The following is a 23,038-nucleotide window of genomic DNA, read 5'->3' on the forward strand; positions in this document are numbered from 1 at the left end:
TGTCATGAAAATACAGAAGCAGGAGCTTTGAAGGACGAACAATCTCGACGGGTGATAAAAGCAAAAACGTCTTTGTTGAAACGCGATCTTCTCAGGAACGTCTGAGTACAGCTTCATATTTCATATTTGGTGAAGATATGGATGGGGTGTACCTAATAAAGTGACCATAATAAGGAGCTGAAACACATCATCGCTGCTAAATTGACTGCTTTTTCTTCATTCTGGCAGTTCTATTCCATATTATATATCATACATATGCAATGCAACACGTGTGGGGTGAACAATCTAGGAGTGTAAAATGCATCATCCATTGCTCGTGACACTGCTGTCGTATAGACGATCTTTGACTATTGGCTTTTTTTGTTCAAATAACAATCTATGTTGGTCAGGCCAACAATCACTTCATTGTTCATTCAAATAAAACACACACGTTTTACACACATACCAAGTGAAACATTTACACGTGGGGGGGGGGGCATTCTCCACACTAAAGATACTATAATATACTGTAGTAGAATATACTGTATATTCAGTAAAAATGTTATATGCTGTGTGGCCATGCTGTGTTTGTGTTCTAAGTGGTACAACTAATTGGTGTCATAAGTGTGTAATAATATATCATAATATATTCCATACATAACCAGCTCACTTCATTTTACAACCAAAAATGAGCTGGCTCCCGGGCGGCTTTGTGACCGTGTGGTGTACCTAATCAAGTGACCGTGGGTGTGTTATGTTGTGATCAACTGTGATCAGGTGGGCGTGTTATGTTGTGCTCGTGATCAGTATTGTGCAAACGGCGGGGTGTACCTAATGAAGTGTCCTGTGCGTGTGCGTGTTTGCAGCGTGTACACAGGCTGCGACATCGACCGCCTGACTCCATCCCCGGGTGACTCGCCCCGCTCCCAGATCTTGGCGGGGCCCAGATACGCCATGCACGGCCCCTTCCTGCAGGAGCAATTTGTCAGCACTTACGCCAAATCCCGCTTCCATGCTGGCGTTGGCACGGCCGCTGGCACGGAGCGCAGCGTCCCCCTCGGCAACAGCTTGCTGTCCCCGCAGCAGAGCGACGAGCCCCCGATGGGCACCCCCCCGCAGCGATGGTTCGTCTCCCCTGCCAACAACCGACTGGACTTCGCCGCCTCGGCGTACGAGGCCGCCGATTTTGCGGGCAACGCGGCCACCTTGCTGTCCTACGCCGCGGCCGGAGTGAAGGCCCTCCCCTTGCCCGCGGCGGGCTGCTCCAACCGGGCAACCCTCGGCTACTACTCGGACCCTTCCGGGTGGGGGGGACGCACCCCGCCACAGTACAAAGCCAGCTCGGTGTTCCCCTGCTGGGCCGCCAACTCCATCGGCACCAGAAGCAACTGCCTGGCGGAGGAGGGAGACTCCATGCCGGCTCAGAGGTCTCCCGTCGGCTCGGAGGAGGCCAAGGCCAAGGACGTCACGTCCGAGTCGGGCTGGATCGAGACGCCGTCGTCTATAAAGTCCATCGACTCCGGCGACTCGGGCATCTTTGAGGCCGTCAAACGGAGGAGGCTGTCCCCTCCCTCCTCCACCCCGGCCTCGGACGCTTTGGTTCCGCTCAAGGCCGACCTCTTGTCGGCACCCAGGGAGGCGGACAAGACCTGCGGCAAGGACATTGGCTACTACAGCTTCTATGCCAGCTAAATCTACACTTGTATCTAGTTTCCATCTATCCACCCATCCACCCATCCATCCATCCATCCATCCATCCATCCACACATCCATCCACCCATCCACCCATCCATCCATCCATCCATCCATCCATCCATCTATCTATCTATCTATCTATCTATCTATCTATCTATCTATCTATCTATCTCTCTCTCTCTCTCTCTCTCTCTCTCTCTCTCTCTCTCTCTCTCTCTCTCTCTATCTATCTATCAACCCATCCATCCACCCATCCATCCATCCATCCATCCATCCATCCACACATCCATCCACCCATCCACCCATCCATCCATCCATCCATCCATCCATCTATCTATCTATCTATCTATCTATCTATCTATCTATCTATCTATCTATCTATCTATCTATCTATCTATCTATCTATCTATCTATCTATCTATCTATCTATCTATCTCTCTCTCTCTCTCTCTCTCTCTCTCTCTCTCTCTCTCTATCTATCTATCTATCAACCCATCCATCCATTCATCCATTCATCCATCTATCTGGTGTAAATAGAAATGTTATTTCTATTGCTGTGGTGTTGAAATGAGGACATCTGTGATAGTGACATATTTATCTACAGGATATAAATATTCATATGTACATGAAATGTTTTTTGTGTAGCATAGCCGTTGAGGGAGGATGTATTTTGTACTTTTATCCAAATTGTAGACTACCAAATGTATATGACGTCACGGCTACGTTGACGATAGGTGGTAAAACATGAAAACAAATGTATGTACAGGATGTAAGGTGTACTTTTATAATGGCTGTATGTTATTGTTGTCATGTCATAGGAAGAGAATAAATCGTGGTATTATCAGGTTATGTAGGATATTTTTGCACATGATTGTATTTGGTTTCCTGAATGCATCATCATCATCATCATAAGACATATTTTGATGACACGCGGCGCCTAAAAGTGATGTGATACTTTTTGTCCATGCTAGCTTGATTTATTTGCTGTGTTCGTGTTTTATGATGACGGTGTTCTTTAATTGAAAGCATGTGAAAGATACATGCTGAGGTTGTCTCTGTGTGTTTGCAGGCAATTAATAGTGTGCGCTTTCCGGAAGCCGCCAGCAGGTGGCGGTAGCTGCACAGACTCGCCTCAGCATCATTCATTCAGCATCATAAAGGTCAGTCTGGGGTCAAAGTACACACGTCCCTGAACACATCATACCAACACCATATTTGTATCGATAACTCACTAACACATCTCTCTAGTCCTCCTCTTCCTGGGAACCACACGTCCTCATTGTCACGAGACTTCAGCGAGTTGCATTCATGGACACTCTGAAAATCACAAGATCTTTATTACGCGTGCATGTGTGGTCTAAATAAACAGAAAGACAAAGAACAACACAAAGTGGATATTCTTTTCTCACTAACATAACTCTTAGGGCGGAAGTACAATTTGCAGCATTTAAGTATACTCGGAAATCCCAGTACTATCAAAACGTGAATTCAGCTGAAGTTACGTGGTGTCTTTGAACGCAACAATTCATGGCTTATATCGCTATGTTAGGTAAATACATTTTCAGACATTTAAGTTCATTTGAAGATGCTAATATATAAAAATATATGTCATTGTGTCCTGTCTCTTCATAAAATACAGCAAGCATTGGACATATTTCACAAATAGTGGCAAATGGTGATTAATCATGATTAATTCATTTGAAAACTGTGATGAATTTGATTAACAATTGCAATCATTTGACAGCCCTAATTATGTTTAATTATGTTTTATATATTTTTCAACATTTTGAAAGACGCCAAACTCACTTAGTGCTGTAACTTTAATGCTAATGAGCTGTTTATCCAACCCACTTCTGACAAATACCTGCAATAGATGCCATATTTCTCATACAACGTTGCAACGTTAGCTAGCCACGCTACAGTGCTAACATTACAGTTTATCATCATGCTAGCTTAGCATATGTGCTTAAGAAAAACAAAATGTCTGTAACTGACTGATAGATGTTTGGCAGAGCTCCAGGATTTCATTTAAGAATTGTGAAGTGAAGGTGGCTGTTTTCAGGAGGCGGGCTCATCTAGCTAGAGGCTATGTGCTATCATGTCCGGGAGGACGGAAGTTTATTCATCACAATGTCATAAAAACCCCCACCAGGGACCTCAAAAGTGAGTGTTTGAGTGACTGATCATGCTTGAACGCACCATAGTTGTATGCCGTGAGATGTGAAAGTGTGTTTGGCTGCGTCAGCATTAGCTTCCACAGCTAATCCGGCCTCTAAACTTGCAGAAGGGTGAAGACAAGTTAATATAAGATGCTAAATTCTTACTGGAATGACAACAGTGTGGATTATGTGGACATGGCTTTGCTAGCCGCTAGCACTAGCCTGGCTAAGCCAGGCTAAAGGCTACACCAGGAGTCACCAACGTTTTTTCTTGCGAGAGCTACTTTTAGAAAATAAAAATGGCCACGAGCTACTCATTTTTGTAGAAATGATTTTCATACCTTATTTCAACCCAAACAGATCAAATATGCTTGTTTTACCAAAACATTCACAAAATGCTGGTATCCACAACTCACATTTTATTCAAGATTCAAGATTGTTGTATGTTTCAGAATACTTTTCTTTCTAGTGTTCTTTCATTATTAACTGAAAACCTGAATGAAAAGCAGGCTTGCGGGCATCTCATGTGGTCGTGGGGGGCTACCTGGTGCCCGCGGGCACCACGTTGGTGACCCCTGGGCTACACTGTGACTCCCTTTCCTCGTGTTCATCCACCATCTTCCATTATCATTGATTAGTGGTGAGTAGGTATACATTTTATACTGGAAATGTGTTTGTGTGAGTTGAAAGCAACGCACAGAGTGAACCCTCTTCCTGCCTGTTTGGAGGCGAGAGACATGGAAAACAGACACGCGTGCACATGGCAAAATAATCATTATTTACTTATTATCATCCCAGGCCTAGTGCCGACGAGATCAAGAAATGTTGTCAGGTTTTAATCTGGCGAGATCTTGTGACACCCCGACTGTCAACAGATCAATCTTACAGCGTGTTGCTCATCAACAAGCCATGACCATGTGACCAGCATGGACGCTCTCTCGCTTCCTGCTCGCGCTTTCTGTGGATTAAAGAGCCTGCAGCGACACGCTCAGCAAGCAGCATCTCCCTCCGGCAGGACACCACACGACAGGATGGACACGCAGGACCAGGACGCGCACATGGAGCCGCTGCTGCACACGGTAAACACGCATCTTTATGTACTTATGTAGAAGGTGGTAAACACGCATCTTTATGTACTTATGTAGAAGGTGGTAAACACGCATCTTTATGTACTTATGTAGAAGGTGGTAAACACGTATCTTTATGTACTTATGTAGAAGGTGGTAAACATGCATCTTTATGTACTTATGTAGAAGGTGGTAAACACATGTTTTTATGTACTTATGTAGAAGGTGGTAAACACGCATCTTTATGTACTTATGTAGAAGGTGGTAAACACGTGTTTTTATGTACTTATGTAGAAGGTGGTAAACACGCATCTTTATGTACTTATGTAGAAGGTGGTAAACACGTATCTTTATGTACTTATGTAGAAGGTGGTAAACATGCATCTTTATGTACTTATGTAGAAGGTGGAAAACACATGTTTTTATGTACTTATGTAGAAGGTGGTAAACACGCATCTTTATGTACTTATGTAGAAGGTGGTAAACATGCATCTTTATGTACTTATGTAGAAGGTGGTAAACACGCATCTTTATGTACTTATGTAGAAGGTGGTAAACACGCATCTTTATGTACTTATGTAGAAGGTGGTAAACACGTATCTTTATGTACTTATGTAGAAGGTGGTAAACACGCATCTTTATGTACTTATGTAGAAGGTGGTAAACACGTGTTTTTATGTACTTATGTAGAAGGTGGTAAACACGTGTTTTTATGTACTTATGTAGAAGGTGGTAAACATGCATCTTTATGTACTTATGTAGAAGGTGGTAAACACGTGTTTTTATGTACTTATGTAGAAGGTGGTAAACGCGCATCTTTATGTACTTATGTAAAAGGTGGTAAACACGTGTTTTTATGTACTTATGTAGAAGGTGGTAAACACGCATCTTTATGTACTTATGTAGAAGGTGGTAAACACGTGTTTTTATGTACTTATGTAGAAGGTGGTAAACATTTGTTTTTATTTACTTATGTAGAAGGTGGTAAACACGCATCTTTATTTACTTATGTAGAAGGTGGTCTCCATTTGTTTTTATGTACTTATGTAGAAGGTGGTAAACATTTGTTTTTATTTACTTATGTAGAAGGTGGTAAACACGCATCTTTATTTACTTATGTTGAAGTTGGTAAACACATGTTTTTATTTACTTATGTAGAAGGTGGTAAACACGCATCTTTATTTACTTATGTAGAAGGTGGTAAACGTGTTTTAATTTACTTATGTAGTAGGTGGTAAACGTGTTTTAATTTACTTATGTAGAAGGTGGTAAACACGCGTAGAGAGAATATACAAATCCCTTAATTCTAAAATCACAAATATTAAAATTCGCTGATTTAATAGATTTTGAAAAAGCTAAAATAATGCATAAGGCTAACAATAACCTGCTGCCCAAAAACGTCATACAATACTTTTCGACAAGAGAGAAGAAATATGATCTGAGGGGAAAAACGAAAGTTGAAACACTTCCTGTATATGCGAGAAGAACGCTGAAGCCCCACAGCATTTCAGCATGTGGGATCACATGATGGGACGCACTGAGGGAGGAAGTCAAAAGCACCAAGATGAGCCATTTCATGAAGCAACACAAGCAGTTGCTTGCAAAATTACAAGGAAGAAGAGTCTTGAACTTGTTTTATGTTTGTCTGATTATTAGATATGATTTGTAGTTATTATGGAAAGATCTGAATAATTACATCACCACATTGTTACATTGTCTTATCACTCTTCTATGAATTGAAATCCTCACATATGGAATACAGGAAGTGAAAACATTTCCAGCAACAGATGGAGGATTAAATACTCCTTTTGGACATGTGGGACTGTGAATTGTACTCTGCGATGTCTTCCAAAGTAACGTGGTTGCGTGTTCAAATCTGATGAAAGCATTCCCATTATGTTGGAGGTGGTAAACACACATTTTGTGTGCTGCTATTCCGTTTCATTGCACCCCTTCTATCAATTATTGTTTTTTTGTGTTGAAGTCGCTTTTCTTTGTTATTATTATTATGATTTCCAATTAGATGTTAGTGTATTTGCACCAGGGTAGCTTCCTCACCAGATGGCGCTGTTTCCCCCTTTCAAATATGGATTTTCTAGTTAATACAGAGTACTGATTCAATCCTGAAGTGAAACACATGCCAAGTGTTTTTGGCTAACTTCCCTCGTGTGTGTGCCAATGAAGTCCGCCTAGCAACAAGTATGTAAATATAAGCGAGGGCCTTCATTAACATATAAAATCCAGCAGTGTAAAGGACTCATAACTTCATGTCTTCCATCTTCATGACCTCCGACCCTCTCTTGGTGTTTGCTGATCATTTTGATGGGGATTTGATGCCATCAGCCATTTGCTGTTTACATCCAAGCAGATTTTTCCTTTTAGCTGAAGGTTTTAAGCGACAGGCTTTTTGGCCGCTCTGCTGCTTGTGTGGCTTTGGCTCCGAAACACGAGGTCACGGCCTGACCTCAGAAGGCAAACAGGCATCTAAAAATAACAATTTACACTTTTAATCTGCCGTGGGAACCCATAACAGTCAAACAGTGTGCTTTTGCAATGTATAGAATAATTGATTACGATATTTAATCGCAATGAATCACATTTGTCCAGATTGAGCTCATAATTAATCACAACTAATTAATCTAGATACATGATTCAAAAACCATATCTTTTAAAAAGAGAACGATTCGATACAGTGAACAAACGATGCCATTCGATTTGATACGATTCGACGATTCCATTTGTTGATGTAGACATGAATGTTACATTCTAAAATAAAGAAGCTAATTCTTCAACCATTCTCGAACCATTCTCTGATGTTTTTCCTGTCTTAGTTTTATGCAATAAATCCCAAATAACGAGATGGCTACAATGTACGTATGTTTTTCTGATGGTAGCGCGCTGCTAATGCTAGCACTGCTAATGCTATTTACATCCATTCTGGTCTTCAGCCATGGTCACATTGACACAGGCCCCCAGATAGTGTCCTCAGCTATGCCCGCTGGTAAATAGCAGCGTGTAACCTAAATTTTAGCTCGCAGGTCAAAGCAAAAAATCAGCAGAGAGCCGGCCCGTGTGTGAAAAACACTCGCATGCCAGGGTACCACTGCATAAGTGACAATTACAACAATATTGGCAGTGCTCCAGTGCTTTCTGTCTCTCTGGCAGGCGACGTACTCCGCGACAAGCCGTCTGCCAGGACTTTGGAGCTAAACTCGCCAATCAAAATCCCCTCTTCTTGGGGCTCCACATCTGCCGCTCCGCAAACTCCGGTGTGGGCCGAGGGTCAAACGGGACGTGCACACGTTACTCACACGTCCAAAAAATTAGTGCCATTAAAGGGAATTTCGGTTGACTTTAACAGTGATAATAATAGTCAACTTTTTTGATTGTTTTCTAGGTCAACGCTTCATTTGGTTCATCAGTTGGACACCAAAGTTTGGTGAGTTAAATTCCTTACATAATCCCTGCAGGACTTCAAGGTTCAAAACTCAGAAAGGAAAGTGACGAGTGACGTGTGGTCAGGGGGAAGCAGGTGCGGCATAATAAAGACGTATTTGTCCATTGAACTACTGGATATTCTACATGTTTTTTTCTGTGCCATTTCAATCATTTTGAACATTTTCTCAGGTAAAAATGGTTGAATTTGCACATTTGCTCATCAAACACACGGCAGAGAGCTGAGATGAGGCTGTGCCAGTTGATTGCTAGCCTTCATAGACGGTTGGAAGGTGCTTGTTCGCATGTGGCCAATATGATGTTAGCAGAAACATTTATTCCTTCTACACGTCTAATGTCTTTCATGTAGTCTTGCGAATGCAACAATAAACTGCAGAGAAATGGCATAACTGCAGTACTCGCCACAAAGTACGTGAGATGGCAGGTTGCTTGTCGCTGCCGTCAGCTGAGAGACTTTTAAACGGGAAAAAGTACTACATAGGATAGGCGCATGCACTTCATATAGAAATAAAAGGTAAGACCACAAATGGTTTGCAGTTTTATAAAATCAATTTCCATGCATAAAGTCAAGTCATTTTTGTGCCACTTGAAGTTTAAAAGCTCAGAGACGTTTGACCTGACAGGTTTCACTCTAATCTTTTTGGACGAAATGTGTTTGTGCCGTGCAAATAAGCTTGTGTATTAATGAGATGAGAAGGTGTGAATGCTGCACTGGAGTTAAACGGATCACATGGCAGCAGCAAATCTCAAAACCTGAATTCCCACAACTGCAAATGCTAACAACAAAATGCTATCCTTTTACAAAGATGCCAAAAAGAGCTGTCAATCATCTCCAACGATCCAGACACCACGTCTCAGGATTATACTGCATGTCCCTGAACCTGCCACCACCATCTGGAGGGTTGAGTTCCTTGCACGTCCTTCCGTGTCATTCCTTTTCTCCGTCTCTTTACTTTATTCACCCAATCTTGTTCGCTGCATCGCTTGACTTCATCACAGTTTTGTACATTTATTAAAGATGAAAGCAACAGCAAGGAGTATCCATGCTCCACTCTGCTCACCAGACCATGAGAACGGGAACATACACCATATTGGCTTCGTGACAATGAGATGAGAACTACGCTTCCCATGATGCTCAGCGTACGGAACAAGGAAGTAGCGAAATTCTTAAAAGACTATGACATGTTTCGATAGAAGTCTTCTGCAGTGATGGTGTTTGGATGTGACAAATCTTCAGTAAATTTGATGAAATGTAGAATTAGGACAGCTTCTGCAGCTCTTCAACTCCCATGGAAATAGCAGCTAGGAACACCACGTTGCAAGGTTTATAGTGTACTGCAATATGAAAATGTCATTTAACATTGACATCATGGAAGTATTGTGTGATCATGCTCGTGTGGAAGCGTGTGTAGCGAGGGTGCACTAATGTGAATATCAGCAATGTTAGCGGGGGCTCTAGTGCTAACATAATATGATGTCCTGGCTGGGCGGGGCAACAAACCGGAATCTCTGCTGGTTGCTGCCATCACCATGCTTCATTCAAAACACAACATACTGTAGCTGTGTTGATTAGCATCTTCCATCAACGAAATTACACCCAAATTCCAGAAAACAAACATGTGATCCCCATACTTAACTTGAGAATGGTTGAAAAGAATAGTTGAAAGAGTCTGTTTTAGCAACAAATACACGCAGTGTTTACTCGTAAACGCACTGTCAGGATGGAGCATCGGGCCAGTGAGGCGGCAGCAGCTTTAAAAAGTTCCTGATGGAAATGCTTGGGGCAAAGGCTGATACCCAGCAAGCTTTAAGGATTAAAAACGCCCACGCTGTCAATGAAATGCTTCAACGTGCGTGGTGGTGCTCATCAACTGACAGGAAGTGTGAAGAACTCACTTTGAGTGCTCCAGCTTGTGTTTCCGCTTTGGATTTACAGGAAATGACAAGAATAAAAGTCATGTTTGCTCGTGTGCTCGGATTAGGAATTCAAGTCTTGTCATTTAGCAACAATTGCAGTTTATCTCTCGTTGATAAGGTATTCTTATGTACAGCAATGGTGGTATTTTTAATAGGGCTGTCTCAAGCCTTACGTACGCATATTCTCCAATTGATGCCTTACTTCAAATAAGCACTTCAGTCATCCGTACCCATTCCTAATAAAAGTGGAGGAAATACAGGAGCTGCAAACCTGAAGAAGCTGTAGAAAGAAAAGTGAAAGCCATGAGATAGTGTAGAGATGGTTTCCATGGCAACCCCTCTATTCTCCTGCATTGTAAAAAGACCATGTTATCATGTTATCTCAGTTGTTTGTAATGTTGCTAACGCTGTGTGTGATTCATAGAGGAGTGATGATGAAGCTGTGGTGGACAGAGGAGGAACGCGCGCCCAACAAAGTACCAACTTTGAGAAGGAAGATCTTGAAGGTATGACAACACCAACACCGTTTCATAGCAAATATTTCTAGATCGGGGGTGCCCATGACATCGATCGCGAGCTGCCGGTCGATCACGAAGGTAGTTTGGGCCGATAGCGTAAACGTCACTTGGGAGATCAGTCAGCTGACATGAAGCTCCTCTCCTGATTGGCTCTTCCTCCCCCGTGGCAAAGATGAAGTGGTGAACAGACGTTTCAAACTACACACAGAGATGCAACTTTCATCTTTATGATGGTGATTATGGATAAACTACGTGATGGTCAGATGTCTATATCCATCATAAAAGTTATGTCTTGACTTGTAGCGGCTAGTTATGTAGAAAACAGTAAATAGTTTGATGCTTTGCTTGGTGTCATGAACTCTACTATAGAAATGTGTGTTTTCTACACTTGCGTTTGTTAGACTATTATTTCATGATGAATTGGAGAATGTGTCCAAAGCTTTTTAATATGTTGCCTTGACTTCTTTTACATCATCATTTTCATTTCTTGAATATGTGTCATGTTCGATAGCAAATGCTAACTGGACGTCACACATGAAGGGTGTGAATAATGGACGCATTTTAAAAGTGGCTCGCAGGCTGAAAAAGCGTGAGCACCCCTGCCCATGATAATGCCCAGTTTTGTTTTTAGAAGCAATAAGTTTAGAATTGTATTTGTCGTCTACAGTGGTGTCCTAATACTTTTTTTTACTTGTACAACATGCTACATGTGTGTAAACAGTCCAGTTGCATATAGCAGTGCTGCATAAATACATCCTGCACTGATATCATAATACACATGATCACATTACGCGTCATACACATTTATTATCAGTGTGTTATCACATGCTGATATTATAATACACGTGATCACATTACGCGTCATACACATTTATTATCAGTGTGTTATCACATGCTGATATCATAATACACGTGATCACATTACGCGTCATACACATTTATTATCAGTGTGTTATCACATGCTGATATCATAATACACGTGATCACATTACGCGTCATACACATTTATTATCAGTGTGTTATCACATGCTGATATCATAATACACGTGATCACATTACACGTCATACACATTTATTATCAGTGTGTTATCACATGCTGATATCATAATACACGCGATCACATTACGCGTCATGCACATTTATTATCAGTGTGTTATCACATGCTGATATCATAATACACGTGATCACATTACGCATCATACACATTTATTATCAGTGTGTTATCACATGCTGATATCATAATACACGTGATCACATTACGCGTCATACACATTTATTATCAGTGTGTTACACATGCTGATATCATAATACACGTGATCACATTACGCGTCATACACATTTATTATCAGTGTGTTATCACATGCTGATATCATAATACACGTGATCACATTACACAGCATACACATTTATTATCAGTGTGTTATCACATGCTGATATCATAATACACATGATCACATTACGCGCCATACACATTTATTATCAATGTGTTATCACATGCTGATATCATAATACACGTGATCACATTACGCGTCATGCACATTTATTATAAGTGTGTTATCACATGCTGATATCATAATACACGTGATCACATTACGCGTCATACACATTTATTATCAGTGTGTTATCACATGCTGATATCATAATACACGTGATCACATTACGCGTCATACACATTTATTATCAGTGTGTTATCACATGCTGATATCATAATACACGTGATCACATTACGCGTCATACACATTTATTATCAGTGTGTTATCACATGCTGATATCATAATACACGTGATTACATTGCATCATACACATTTATTATCAGTGTGTTATCACATGCTGATATCATAATACACGTGATCACATTACGCGTCATACACATTTATTATCAGTGTGTTATCACATGCTGATATCATAATACACGTGATCACATTACACATCATACACATTTATTATCAGTGTGTTATCACATGCTGATATCATAATACACACTACATACACATGTAATAAACAGTACACTTCATGAAAACTGCTCAGCAATGAGCAGAAATGCATGATAAATAATACAGAGCTTAATGGAGTATCACAAATGGGCTGTGCTCAACCATGATGATGATCTGCATCACACCTGACACTCCTACCCCCCTCGCCTGGGCGGGTGTTTCCAGGCCACAGGACGCTCTACATTGGGGTTCACGTCCCTTTGGGCAGCACCAGGCACCGCAGCCACGGCCGGCATCGTCACCATGGTAACAAACACAGACGGAGGAGCAGGGAGCGGGTACTCACCTTGGTGGAGGACAGAGAGTCTCCTCTTTATGGTACCACCAACTATTCTCTAGTATTGATCACTAAGATGGACAAAAGTATTGAACACACCTCATAATCAATGAATTGATCAATTAAGGTTTAGCCTTAGACACCTTCATTTGGAGCGATTCTTTGCTTTTGCTTTCTTTGCTTTCAGCACACAAAGCAAGGTCCATGAAGGTCCATAAAGGCATGCTTGGTTGACTTTGGAGTGGAAGAACTTGGGAACCCAGATCCCAACCGCATTCAAAATCTTGAAATCATCACCCAAAACCAGCATAACCGTTTCTGGCTCCGATATCCCACTCTCATCAATATTGGCGTAAAAATGGACCCCAACGTACATTACCCTTACCCAACCTATCACGCACTTCTCTAAGACCTCCTTCCATCACCTCTACAACATTTCCAAACTCCTTAAACCTTATTACTTTCTACAAAACTGCTCATCTTGTTTTATTTCCCGAATGAGATGTTTGTTTCTTTGTAACCTTTGAGATGAACTCCAACTGAAAGGTGAGGTTATTATTATGAAGTACTTGAAGAAAACTAGAGATTTGGACTACAATGATAATCAGGAGGCACGAGAAGTCCCTTCCAGTCCAGGTGTTCCAATACTTTTGTCCACATAGACAGTGTAGCTACCTTATTCATTGCAATGTCTTTGGCTCCAGACACTCCCTCACAGAGAGTTCAGTTTCTTCTCGGCACAGAAGATGAGGATGAGGAGCACATTCCTCATGACCTTTTCACAGAGATGGATGAGATCTTCGTGAGGGAGGGGGAGGACTCTGAGTGGAGGGAAAGTGCCAGGTAGTATTTTCATCCCCACTAAGTTTTGCTTTGGTAATTGTGAGCCGACATGGATTGAAATTGGGCTTTCATGAGCTGATAAATGAGACATATTGTATTTATACTAAATGAGGACAAGTGAGAGAAGAAGCTATCAAAGCTAAACGTGTGTGTAGAATGCTAGCAGATGGTGTGTTGCTTCCCCATCTGCTGCCGTCTCTGCACTAACGCACAACCTGTGCTTGCAGGTGGCTGAAGTTTGAGGAGGACGTTGAGGACGGAGGAGAGCGATGGAGCAAACCCTATGTGGCCACGCTGTCTCTGCACAGCTTGTTTGAGCTGCGCAGCTGCATCATCAACGGCACCGTGCTGCTCGACATGAGGGCCAACGCCATCCGAGACATTGCAGGTAACCCACTCATGGCTGAGATACCCTGGAGGAGATACCTCCTTCAGCTCCACCGCCTCACTGTGACCACGCCTCCATGATGGAGCCTCAAAGCACCAGAAACCAAAATACCACTTTTGATATCTTCATTTCTATCAGCGCTTTCATTTATGGATGCTTCTCATTGGCTTTACATCATCTCATCTTTTTTACACCTTATCATGTTGAAATCTTCCCATCTTTGCATCTTCTCATGTTCTTGACATCTTCTTATGTTTAAATCTTCTCATCTTTACATCTTCTCATCTTCTTTACACCTTCTCATCTTCACGTCTTCTCATCTTGTTTACATCTTCTGATGTTTAAATCTTCTCATCTTCTTTACATCTTCTCATCTTGTTTACGTCTTCTCATGTTGTATTCATCTTCTCATCTTTACATCTTCTCATGTTTAAATCTTATCTTTACGTCTACTCATCTTGCTTACATCTTCTCATCTTGTTTACATCTTCTCATGTTTAAATCTTCTCATCTTCTTTACATCTTGTCATGTTGACATCTTCTCATCTTCTTTACATCTTCTCATGTTGTATTCATCTTCTCATGTTGTATTCATCTTCTCATCTTTACATCTTCTCATCTTTACATCTTCTCATGTTGTATTCATCTTCTCATGTTGTATTCATCTTCTCATCTTTACATCTTCTCATCTTTACATCTTCTCATGTTGTATTCATCTTCTCATCTTCTTTGCATCGTCTCATCTTCTTTACATCTTCTTTTGTATTCATCTTCTCATTTTTACATCTTCTCATGTTTACATCTCATCTTGTTTACATCTTCCCATGTCTTCATCTTCTCATTTGTATTTTCTCATCTCATCTTCATATTCTCATCTTTTTCTCTTATCTTGTGGTTATCTTTTCATCTCATGTCTTGTCACCAGTGTTTGTTTCTTGGTGTCGTGTTTGCGTGTTGGATTTGTTTTGTCTTGTTTGCGTCTTCTTGATGGATGAGCATGATAAATGCATGATAAATCGTGTGCAGACATGGTGTTGGACCACCAGGAGTTATACTCGCCACTGGGTGATGAGCTCAGGAAGAAAGTGCATGATACGCTGCTGAAGCGCCACCATCACCAGAATCAGAAGAAGCTGGCTAATCGTCTACCAATCATGCGCTCTCTTGCTGACATGAGTCGACGGACATCAGAGGTTCACCTGGACAAAAACGGTGAGGAAGTCACTTCTTCTCTTCAGCAACAGTGGTTAGTTAGTGTCGAGGTTTTATGGCGAACACAAAAGTAAATCCCTTGCATGCTTGCCAATTTATGGATGTTTGATCAGAAAAATGTATTTTTTGTGTGCAAAAACACGCCCATTTGTGCTTTTTCCCTCCAAAAATATGCATTTTTTTTCCAGAAAAACTAATCTGATTCACCATTAGTCCTTAATCATTTCTAAATATAAAGCTAAGAATGGCAGCACACAGCACGTCCACACGCCTCAGTTACTCACATTTATTTGCTGTTCACATTTCATCAATCATTTCAGTCGGTCTTCTCATGGGAGCGTCTCCAAATGGCCATACTGAAAAGAAGCACTAAAGCATCATTCAGTCGCTGTCTAACAAACTTTCACTCGGGAGTTACAGTATTGATCCAGTCTGTGAATAGATTTCTAACTTTGCCACAGTGTGAATCTGAAAGCGTCTGTGTGTGGATCAGAGCGCCCCAGAGCCCCAGCTGTTCCCTGCTAATTTGCGGATGATGTTAATCCCGGTCTTGAGCTTTCCAGCAACCCTCTTTAAGTGCTCTCCATGTGTGACACCAAGATATTTGGGAAGTGGTTCATTCTTTACAGGCTTGATTTCAGTCCCACCTTGTTGATTGCTGTGATGGCTCTTTAGTACTGTATGTTTGCAAGTTTTCTCCCCGACAAAACTCACAATGTCGACGTAATGCTCTGCACCGACAAAGGCCCCTGCAGTTGCACCCAAAAGGCAGAGAAAGATGCTAACCACTGCACAAAAAGTTGGTATTCTGGACATGCTGAAGGAAGGTAGAACTTGTGCAGCTGTAGGGCACCATTACGGAATAAACAAATCTTTGATTCGTACCATAAAGAAGGAGTAAAATAACATAAGCACGACAGCAGCAATACATTTTAACAAGGATGCAAAAAGGGCTGTAACTGTCCGCAACAAGACCACGGAGAGGCCGCCTCTGCGGATACCGCTGGGGTAGACGCATACAGGAACAAATTGAAAGCCATCATGGAGGAAGGGGGATATAAGCCTGAACAAGTTTTTAATATGAGAAACGCTACATCGCTGATTCAGCCCATGGACCAACGTGTGATCCACGCTTTCATATGCGCAACATATATATTTTCTCATGTCTGAGAAAAGTGTATAAAGTGTGTGGTGAGGGCTTTTACAGCCTTAAAACGTATATAATAAATGAAAAAACATATCCTGTAAACAAAAAAACATATCCTGTAAACAAAAAAACATATACTGTAACTAAAAAAACATATCCTGTAAACAAAAAAACATATACTGTAAACAAAAAAACATATCCTGTAAATGAAAAAACATATCCTGTAAACAAAAAAACATATCCTGTAAACAAAAAAACATATACTGTAACTAAAAAAACATATACTGTAAACAAAAAAACATATCCTGTAAATGAAAAAAACATGCACTGTAGATGAAAAAAACACATATAATAAATGACAAAACATATCCTGGACATGAAAAAATATATAATGAATGAAAAAGCATATGTAAAAAAAAAAATCAACTTCTACTTTCACTTCACACGGGTATTTTTTGGAACCTAACCCCCGCGTTAAACAAAGGAACACTGTACATATAATACATAGAAATATATATCATACATACAAGTATATACAATCCTGTTCTCTCATTTAGCTTTCTCTTCATTACATACAGTAAAAATGGCCATACTTTTACACATAGTAGCAAATGGTGATTAATCATAATTAATTTATTTTAAAACTGTGATTAGTCTGATTAAAATGTTGACAGCCCTGATAGATAGTTAGATAGATAGCTAGATAGCTAGATAGCTAGATAGATAGATAGATAGATAGATAGATAGATAGATAGATGGATGGATGGATGGATGGATGGATGGATGGATGGATGGATGGATGGATAGATAGATAGATAGATAGATAGATAGATAGATAGAAAGATAGATAGATAGATAGATAGATGGATGGATGGATGGATGGATGGATGGATGGATAGATAGATAGATAGATAGATAGATAGATAGATAGATAGATAGATAGATAGATAGATAGATCGATCGATAAATAGATAGGTAGGTAGGTAGCTAGGTAGGTAGATATTGTCCCTGTGTCATAAGATGTTTCATGTTGTAAAATACACGTGATACCAGTACCAGCTTCCTGTCATGTGTTTGTCGTGGGATTTCACGTGTATTGACTTTTCATGAGTGCTGGGTGTGTGTGCGTTATCCAGGTGAGATGACATCATCCCAGTCTCAGTTAGCGGGTCCAGATGGAAAAGGTGATGTCACCCGAGAAAACAGCTCTGTGGACCTAAGCAAGGTACAGCATGGACAATCCTACTGAAACGTAGAAACGTATTCAACTCACGCACATCCTTGTATCCCACCAGAGTAAACGTTATATTCATACTCATCTGCCGTGTTCGTATGTATGTATATTTGGTGTGTTTGTAAAAATGGTGGGCCATGCTGTGACTTTCTTCGATTATAGACGTAGCTGTGACATTTTTTCATACATTGAGTTTTTAGCTGTGTATCACATATACAATATCATCCAGGTTGTCAGCTATGGCCGTGCATTTCTATTTTGATCAATTCTTCCAATACACTTTACTGTAGCATGCCAGGATAAAAGTTAAACACTCACATATACAGTATTTGATGGCTAACACTACAATAAAAAAAGAACATCCGTGCACTATATAGTATATTTAGCAGGAGATTAGGATTATAACCATGTAATATATGATACAAATCCCCATTTAAACCCTGGAAATAATGCATATGACTGTGACCTTTTGTCATTGTCTGAGTACTTGTCTTTCTATTAAATCCATTCGTATCATCATCCTTATCATTTACTGGCTGATGCCTGCTCACATTAGGATCATAATCAGGAATGCATGAAAGGCATGTTTGATATATGTGAAGGAACAAACCACACTCCAATGAACGCTTGTCACTGAAACATCAACACCTTCACAATGCCAACATTTGTTGCGTCATTTCTTCCCACAAACTAGACAGCAGGTTTGTCGATGTCTCACAGACAGCATCACGGTGCTATTATGCTAGCCTTTTTCACCTTTTATGTAATGTGCATCATCATTTGTCCGTAGATGGACAACAATCATAATGTACAGATGGACTGTAAAACCATTTCATGGTGATTCATTTACGAAAGGTATTTGTTTTCAAATGTACCAGACACATTAGGTGTTGGATTGGTATCGCCGATACTAGCCTGGATTTTACGCAGTATCGGATTGGAAATGAAGTGGTATCACACATCACTAGAGCACACACCGGAGCAATCTTTACTTCTGTAATCACACGGAAATGCGTGCGACGTCGTGCTTTCGCGCATGCACGTCACTTTCCGGATGCTTTGCGTTCACAGAACCACATAAAAAAATCCCAATTGGGCATCTTACCCTGCAGTGTGAACGTAGCCTCGGCGGGATATGTGCGACCTGAACGTTCAGACTGCAGTAGATTGGATGCATTTGGGATTTAATATCCGCAATCAAACCAGGCCTGGGTCACATTTGACAAAAAGCCAGAATTGTACATGAAAAGGTCAGATCCAGGTCACATATGAGCAAAAACATGGGAACGTAGCCCATGTCATATCCTACAAAGGAGGTCTTTGCGTCGTCACCAAACACAACACTTTGCTTTCAGATGGATCTTCATTTTATGAAAAAGATCCCGCCAGGTGCTGAGGCTTGCAACGTCTTAGTAGGAGAGTTGGACTTTCTCAACAAACCTGTGGTGGCTTTTGTTCGACTCTCACCAGCAGCTCTTCTCTGTGGACTAGCTGAGGTCCCCATCGCCACCAGGTTGGCGACTTGACCATCTGATAGTCATCAAAGCTGTGATGGATGGGACTTCAAAATGTCTTTTGTTCATGTTGGTCAAGGTTTGTCTTTATTCTCTTGGGACCTCCTGGAAGAGGGCCTCAGTACCACGAGATAGGAAGGTCCATAGCGACCCTCATGACAGACGAGGTAAGAACGCTTTGCTCCTGGTTAGACCGCCAACCAGATGCCACGTTTGCATGAATTCACGCTTGAGCAGAAGTCAAGAAGCTCTGAAAGTGATGGAACATTTCTCAGCATGACACACAGCTCAGAGCTTTTATGACAAGCTTTTGGAGATTAGTCATCCCATTCTGTCAGGATTTAGGCTGTTGTCCTTCGCCAGAGAGGAAACAGACTCCAAACTTTGTCATTCTTGTCAAGAAAAATCAACTAGTTGCTGGATCACAGATAATCAGAATCAGAATCAGCTTTATTGGCCAAGTATGCTTCCAAAAACAAGGACTTTGACTTTGGTTCAGTGTTTATAATATGTTGCATTCCAGTTATTAACCTTCCATCCTGGAATTTGCCTGCAGGTCTTCCATGACGTTGCCTATAAAGCTAAAGACAGAAATGATCTGATCGCTGGGATTGATGAATTCCTTGATCAGGTTACCGTCTTGCCACCAGGAGAGTGGGATCCCTCCATTAGGATAGAACCACCAAAAAATGTACCCTCTCAGGTGAGCAACTTTTAGTACTGCTCTGTTTAGTCAGTAACAACTACTTTGCTGTCATCATGTCAGCTATGTTGCAACTATGGCACAAGTCCTCCAGGCGGCGTTCTCCTGCTCAATGCCACACACACGACAACAGGAGCTCAACATACAACCATTTTCATCCAAGGAATTCTTGTTTGAAATGACACAAGGAACACTAAAGCTTTTAAACGACATTCATTTGGTAATGCTGAGTTCCGGCTGTACTCGGCTTGCCTCGGTTTTTGCAGATCCTCATCAGAATGACGGATGCGTAACAAACAACAACAGAGGAGAATGAGGTCTTTTAAAGTTACGTCTCAGCATGTGAAAGTTGGAAAAGTAGGTCACACTTTACAATAATGTACACAAAAATACAGTAGTTACTGAGGGACTAATTAAGAAGTAATGAGTAACTAATGAGTAGTGGCTAGAGTTACGGTTAGGTAGGGTCGTTCCTCATTAACTACTGTAATTTTGTGCACCTTATTGTAAAGTGTTACTGAAAAGTATTTCATCCAAGAGGAGACTGAGGGCAGTAAGACTGCGGCAGTACGGACTGTGGAGTGAAATACTCAGCTAAGACTAACGCTGTGTAAACATCACTTCCCGACACCTTGAGGGAAAAGTGCACTTTTCATGCACAATCCTTATGTGAAACATGACCACATGTCTTTCCCTTTTCTGTGCCGTCTAAAGACATAAAAACAGTTAGCATGAGGGAGCTAACAATGCACGTAATGGGATACACCTATTTCCACCATAAAGCCCTCTAAAAAAGTCAGGACCGGCATGACTTGTTGGTGTAAATGTGGAGCTTGCCAAGCCATGCCGACAAAATGGAGTGTTTCTGCTGCATGTGTGGCATACAGTGTTACTATGGATGTGTATGGCGAGGAGGACACTGCTCCAAGAGACTGCATCACAACCAAGGAAGGATTCGTCTGTGTAGGCTCTCAGTCGTACAGGAGTTGTCCATCGAGGAAAAGGCTTCTTGAGACGTCATCTGTACTTCTGTGTAGAAGGTGTCGGACGTTTCGCTCCTCATCCGAAGAGCTTCGTCAGCAAACTAATAAGTGCTGGTAGCTTAGGCCTTAAATACAGTAAGAGTGGGCGGAATTGGTGTGCCAACACCCTCCTCCTATTGGTTCGTTACACTAAGCCTGGGCGGAGCAGTGGTATAATCCTATCCTGTTATTCACACCTACGATAAAAGGGAAGTGTCGCTCCCTGAATTGGGTATGAACGACTCTGATACTGGCTTGTTAGCATCTATTGTTCTGGCTCGGCCCTGCCTTCACCTCATTTGCAAGACTAAGAGCTGTGGGTTTTGGTCTCAGTAACCTGCTGAACACAGGGTCCAAATTGAACCTCAAACCACCATTCCGATTCAATGATGGGTTCTGTTGTTTGACAAAAATAGCTTCCTTTACTCCTCTTTCAAACCATCTGTTTTCTTTGGCCAAAATCTTTACCTCGCTGTCCTGAAAAGAGTGATTGGTAGCTTTCAGGTGTAGATGTACTGCTGATTGAGGACCACTAGCATTGTCCCTGCGATGTTGATAAAGCCTTTTTTGGAGCATTTGCTTAGTTTCCCCAATGTAGTGCTCTTTGCATTCCTCATCTTTACAGTGGATGGAATAGACCACATTGCTCTGTTTCTGGTTTGGAGCCTTGTCTTTAGGATGCACTAATTTTTGTCTCAGGGTATTTACTGGTTTGAAATAGGTAGGAATTTTGTGTTGCCATAAGATCCTCTGGAGTTTTTCGGAGACCCCCGCTACATAAGGGACTACCACTCCTCTCCTTTTTGCTTCTGTGGGCTTTTGGGTTTCTTTCCCTACTCTCTTCTTTTGACATTTGTTAAAAGCCCACCGTGGGTACCCACAGGTTGAGAGCGCTCTCTGGACATGTTGTGTCTCCTTTTTCTTTCCCTCAGCACTAGTTGGTATTTGTTCCGCTCTATGTTGGAGGGTCCTAATAACCCCTAGTTTATGTTGTAGTGGATGGTTTGATTCAAAAAGCAGGTATTGGTCAGTGTGTGTGGCCTTTCTAAAGACCTCTGTAAGTAGCTGTCTGTCCTTTCCTATAATTACCTTGCAGTCTAAGAAGGCTAGTTGGTTTTCTTTAGTGTCCTCGCGAGTAAATTTGATATTGGTGTCCACCGCATTGATGTGATCTGTGAAAGACTGAATTTCTTGTTTTTTGATTATGACAAAGGTGTCATCCACGTATCTAAACCAGTGCCTTGGTTTTGTCCCTGAGAAGGATGTGAGAGCCTGTTTCTCCATCTCTTCCATGTACAGATTCGCCACTATGGGTGAGACTGGTGAGCCCATAGCACAACCATGAATTTGTCTGTAGAATTTCCCTCTAAACTGAAAATATGTGGTGTTAAGGCAAATTTCCAGTAATTGGCAGATGTGGTCAGCACTAAGTTTTGTTCTCCGATGCAGAGTTGAGTCCTCGAGCAGTCTCTTCCTCACCACGGAGACTGCTGCTGAGGTGGGGACAGATGTGAAAAGTGAAGTCACATCATAAGACACCAAAGTTTCCTCTGGCTCCAATCTGAGGTCTTTGATGCTCGCCACAAACCCTTTTGTGTTCTCTATATGATGATCAGTGTTGCCTACCAATGGGGATAAGACTGTTTTTACATATTTCGCTACATTGTACGTGGTAGAGTCAATGCTACAGACAATGGGTCTGAGGGGAAACCCTTCCTTGTGGATTTTTGGAAGGCCATAGATACATGGTGTAGCCTCCCCAGGGTATAACCTATGATACATCTGTCTGTCAATTAGTTCTTCCTTCTCTAACTTTTGGAGACAGTGTATGATTTCTTTCTTATACCTACTGGATGGGTCCCTTTTAAGTTGCTCATATGTGTTGGCATCACTAATTAGACTTGTTATTTTTT

General features: G+C 41.4%; 1 protein-coding gene across 2 annotated transcripts in view; it reads left to right on the top strand.

The window, feature by feature from the left end:
* The window catches only part of LOC129187198 (sodium-driven chloride bicarbonate exchanger-like), a 39,530-nt gene that overhangs the window by 3,307 nt on the left and 13,185 nt on the right, over window positions 1-23,038 (top strand). Inside the window, exons 6-17 of one of the 2 annotated variants that reach the window (XM_054786081.1) lie at window positions 2,744-2,834; window positions 4,709-4,912; window positions 8,298-8,339; window positions 10,698-10,779; window positions 12,951-13,103; window positions 13,767-13,905; window positions 14,133-14,293; window positions 15,320-15,505; window positions 17,789-17,877; window positions 19,242-19,399; window positions 19,480-19,567; window positions 19,957-20,103. In XM_054786081.1, coding sequence (XP_054642056.1) covers window positions 2,744-2,834; window positions 4,709-4,912; window positions 8,298-8,339; window positions 10,698-10,779; window positions 12,951-13,103; window positions 13,767-13,905; window positions 14,133-14,293; window positions 15,320-15,505; window positions 17,789-17,877; window positions 19,242-19,399; window positions 19,480-19,567; window positions 19,957-20,103 — 1,540 coding nt within the window. Of the gene's footprint in view, window positions 1-845; window positions 2,880-4,708; window positions 4,913-8,297; window positions 8,340-10,697; window positions 10,780-12,950; window positions 13,104-13,766; window positions 13,906-14,132; window positions 14,294-15,319; window positions 15,506-17,788; window positions 17,878-19,241; window positions 19,400-19,479; window positions 19,568-19,956; window positions 20,104-23,038 lie in introns of those variants that run through there. The other variant, XM_054786082.1, reaches the window with a different exon arrangement.

This window comes from Dunckerocampus dactyliophorus, chromosome 9, assembly GCF_027744805.1.
Source record: "Dunckerocampus dactyliophorus isolate RoL2022-P2 chromosome 9, RoL_Ddac_1.1, whole genome shotgun sequence".
In the NCBI taxonomy this organism is placed as follows: Eukaryota; Metazoa; Chordata; class Actinopteri; order Syngnathiformes; family Syngnathidae; genus Dunckerocampus; species Dunckerocampus dactyliophorus.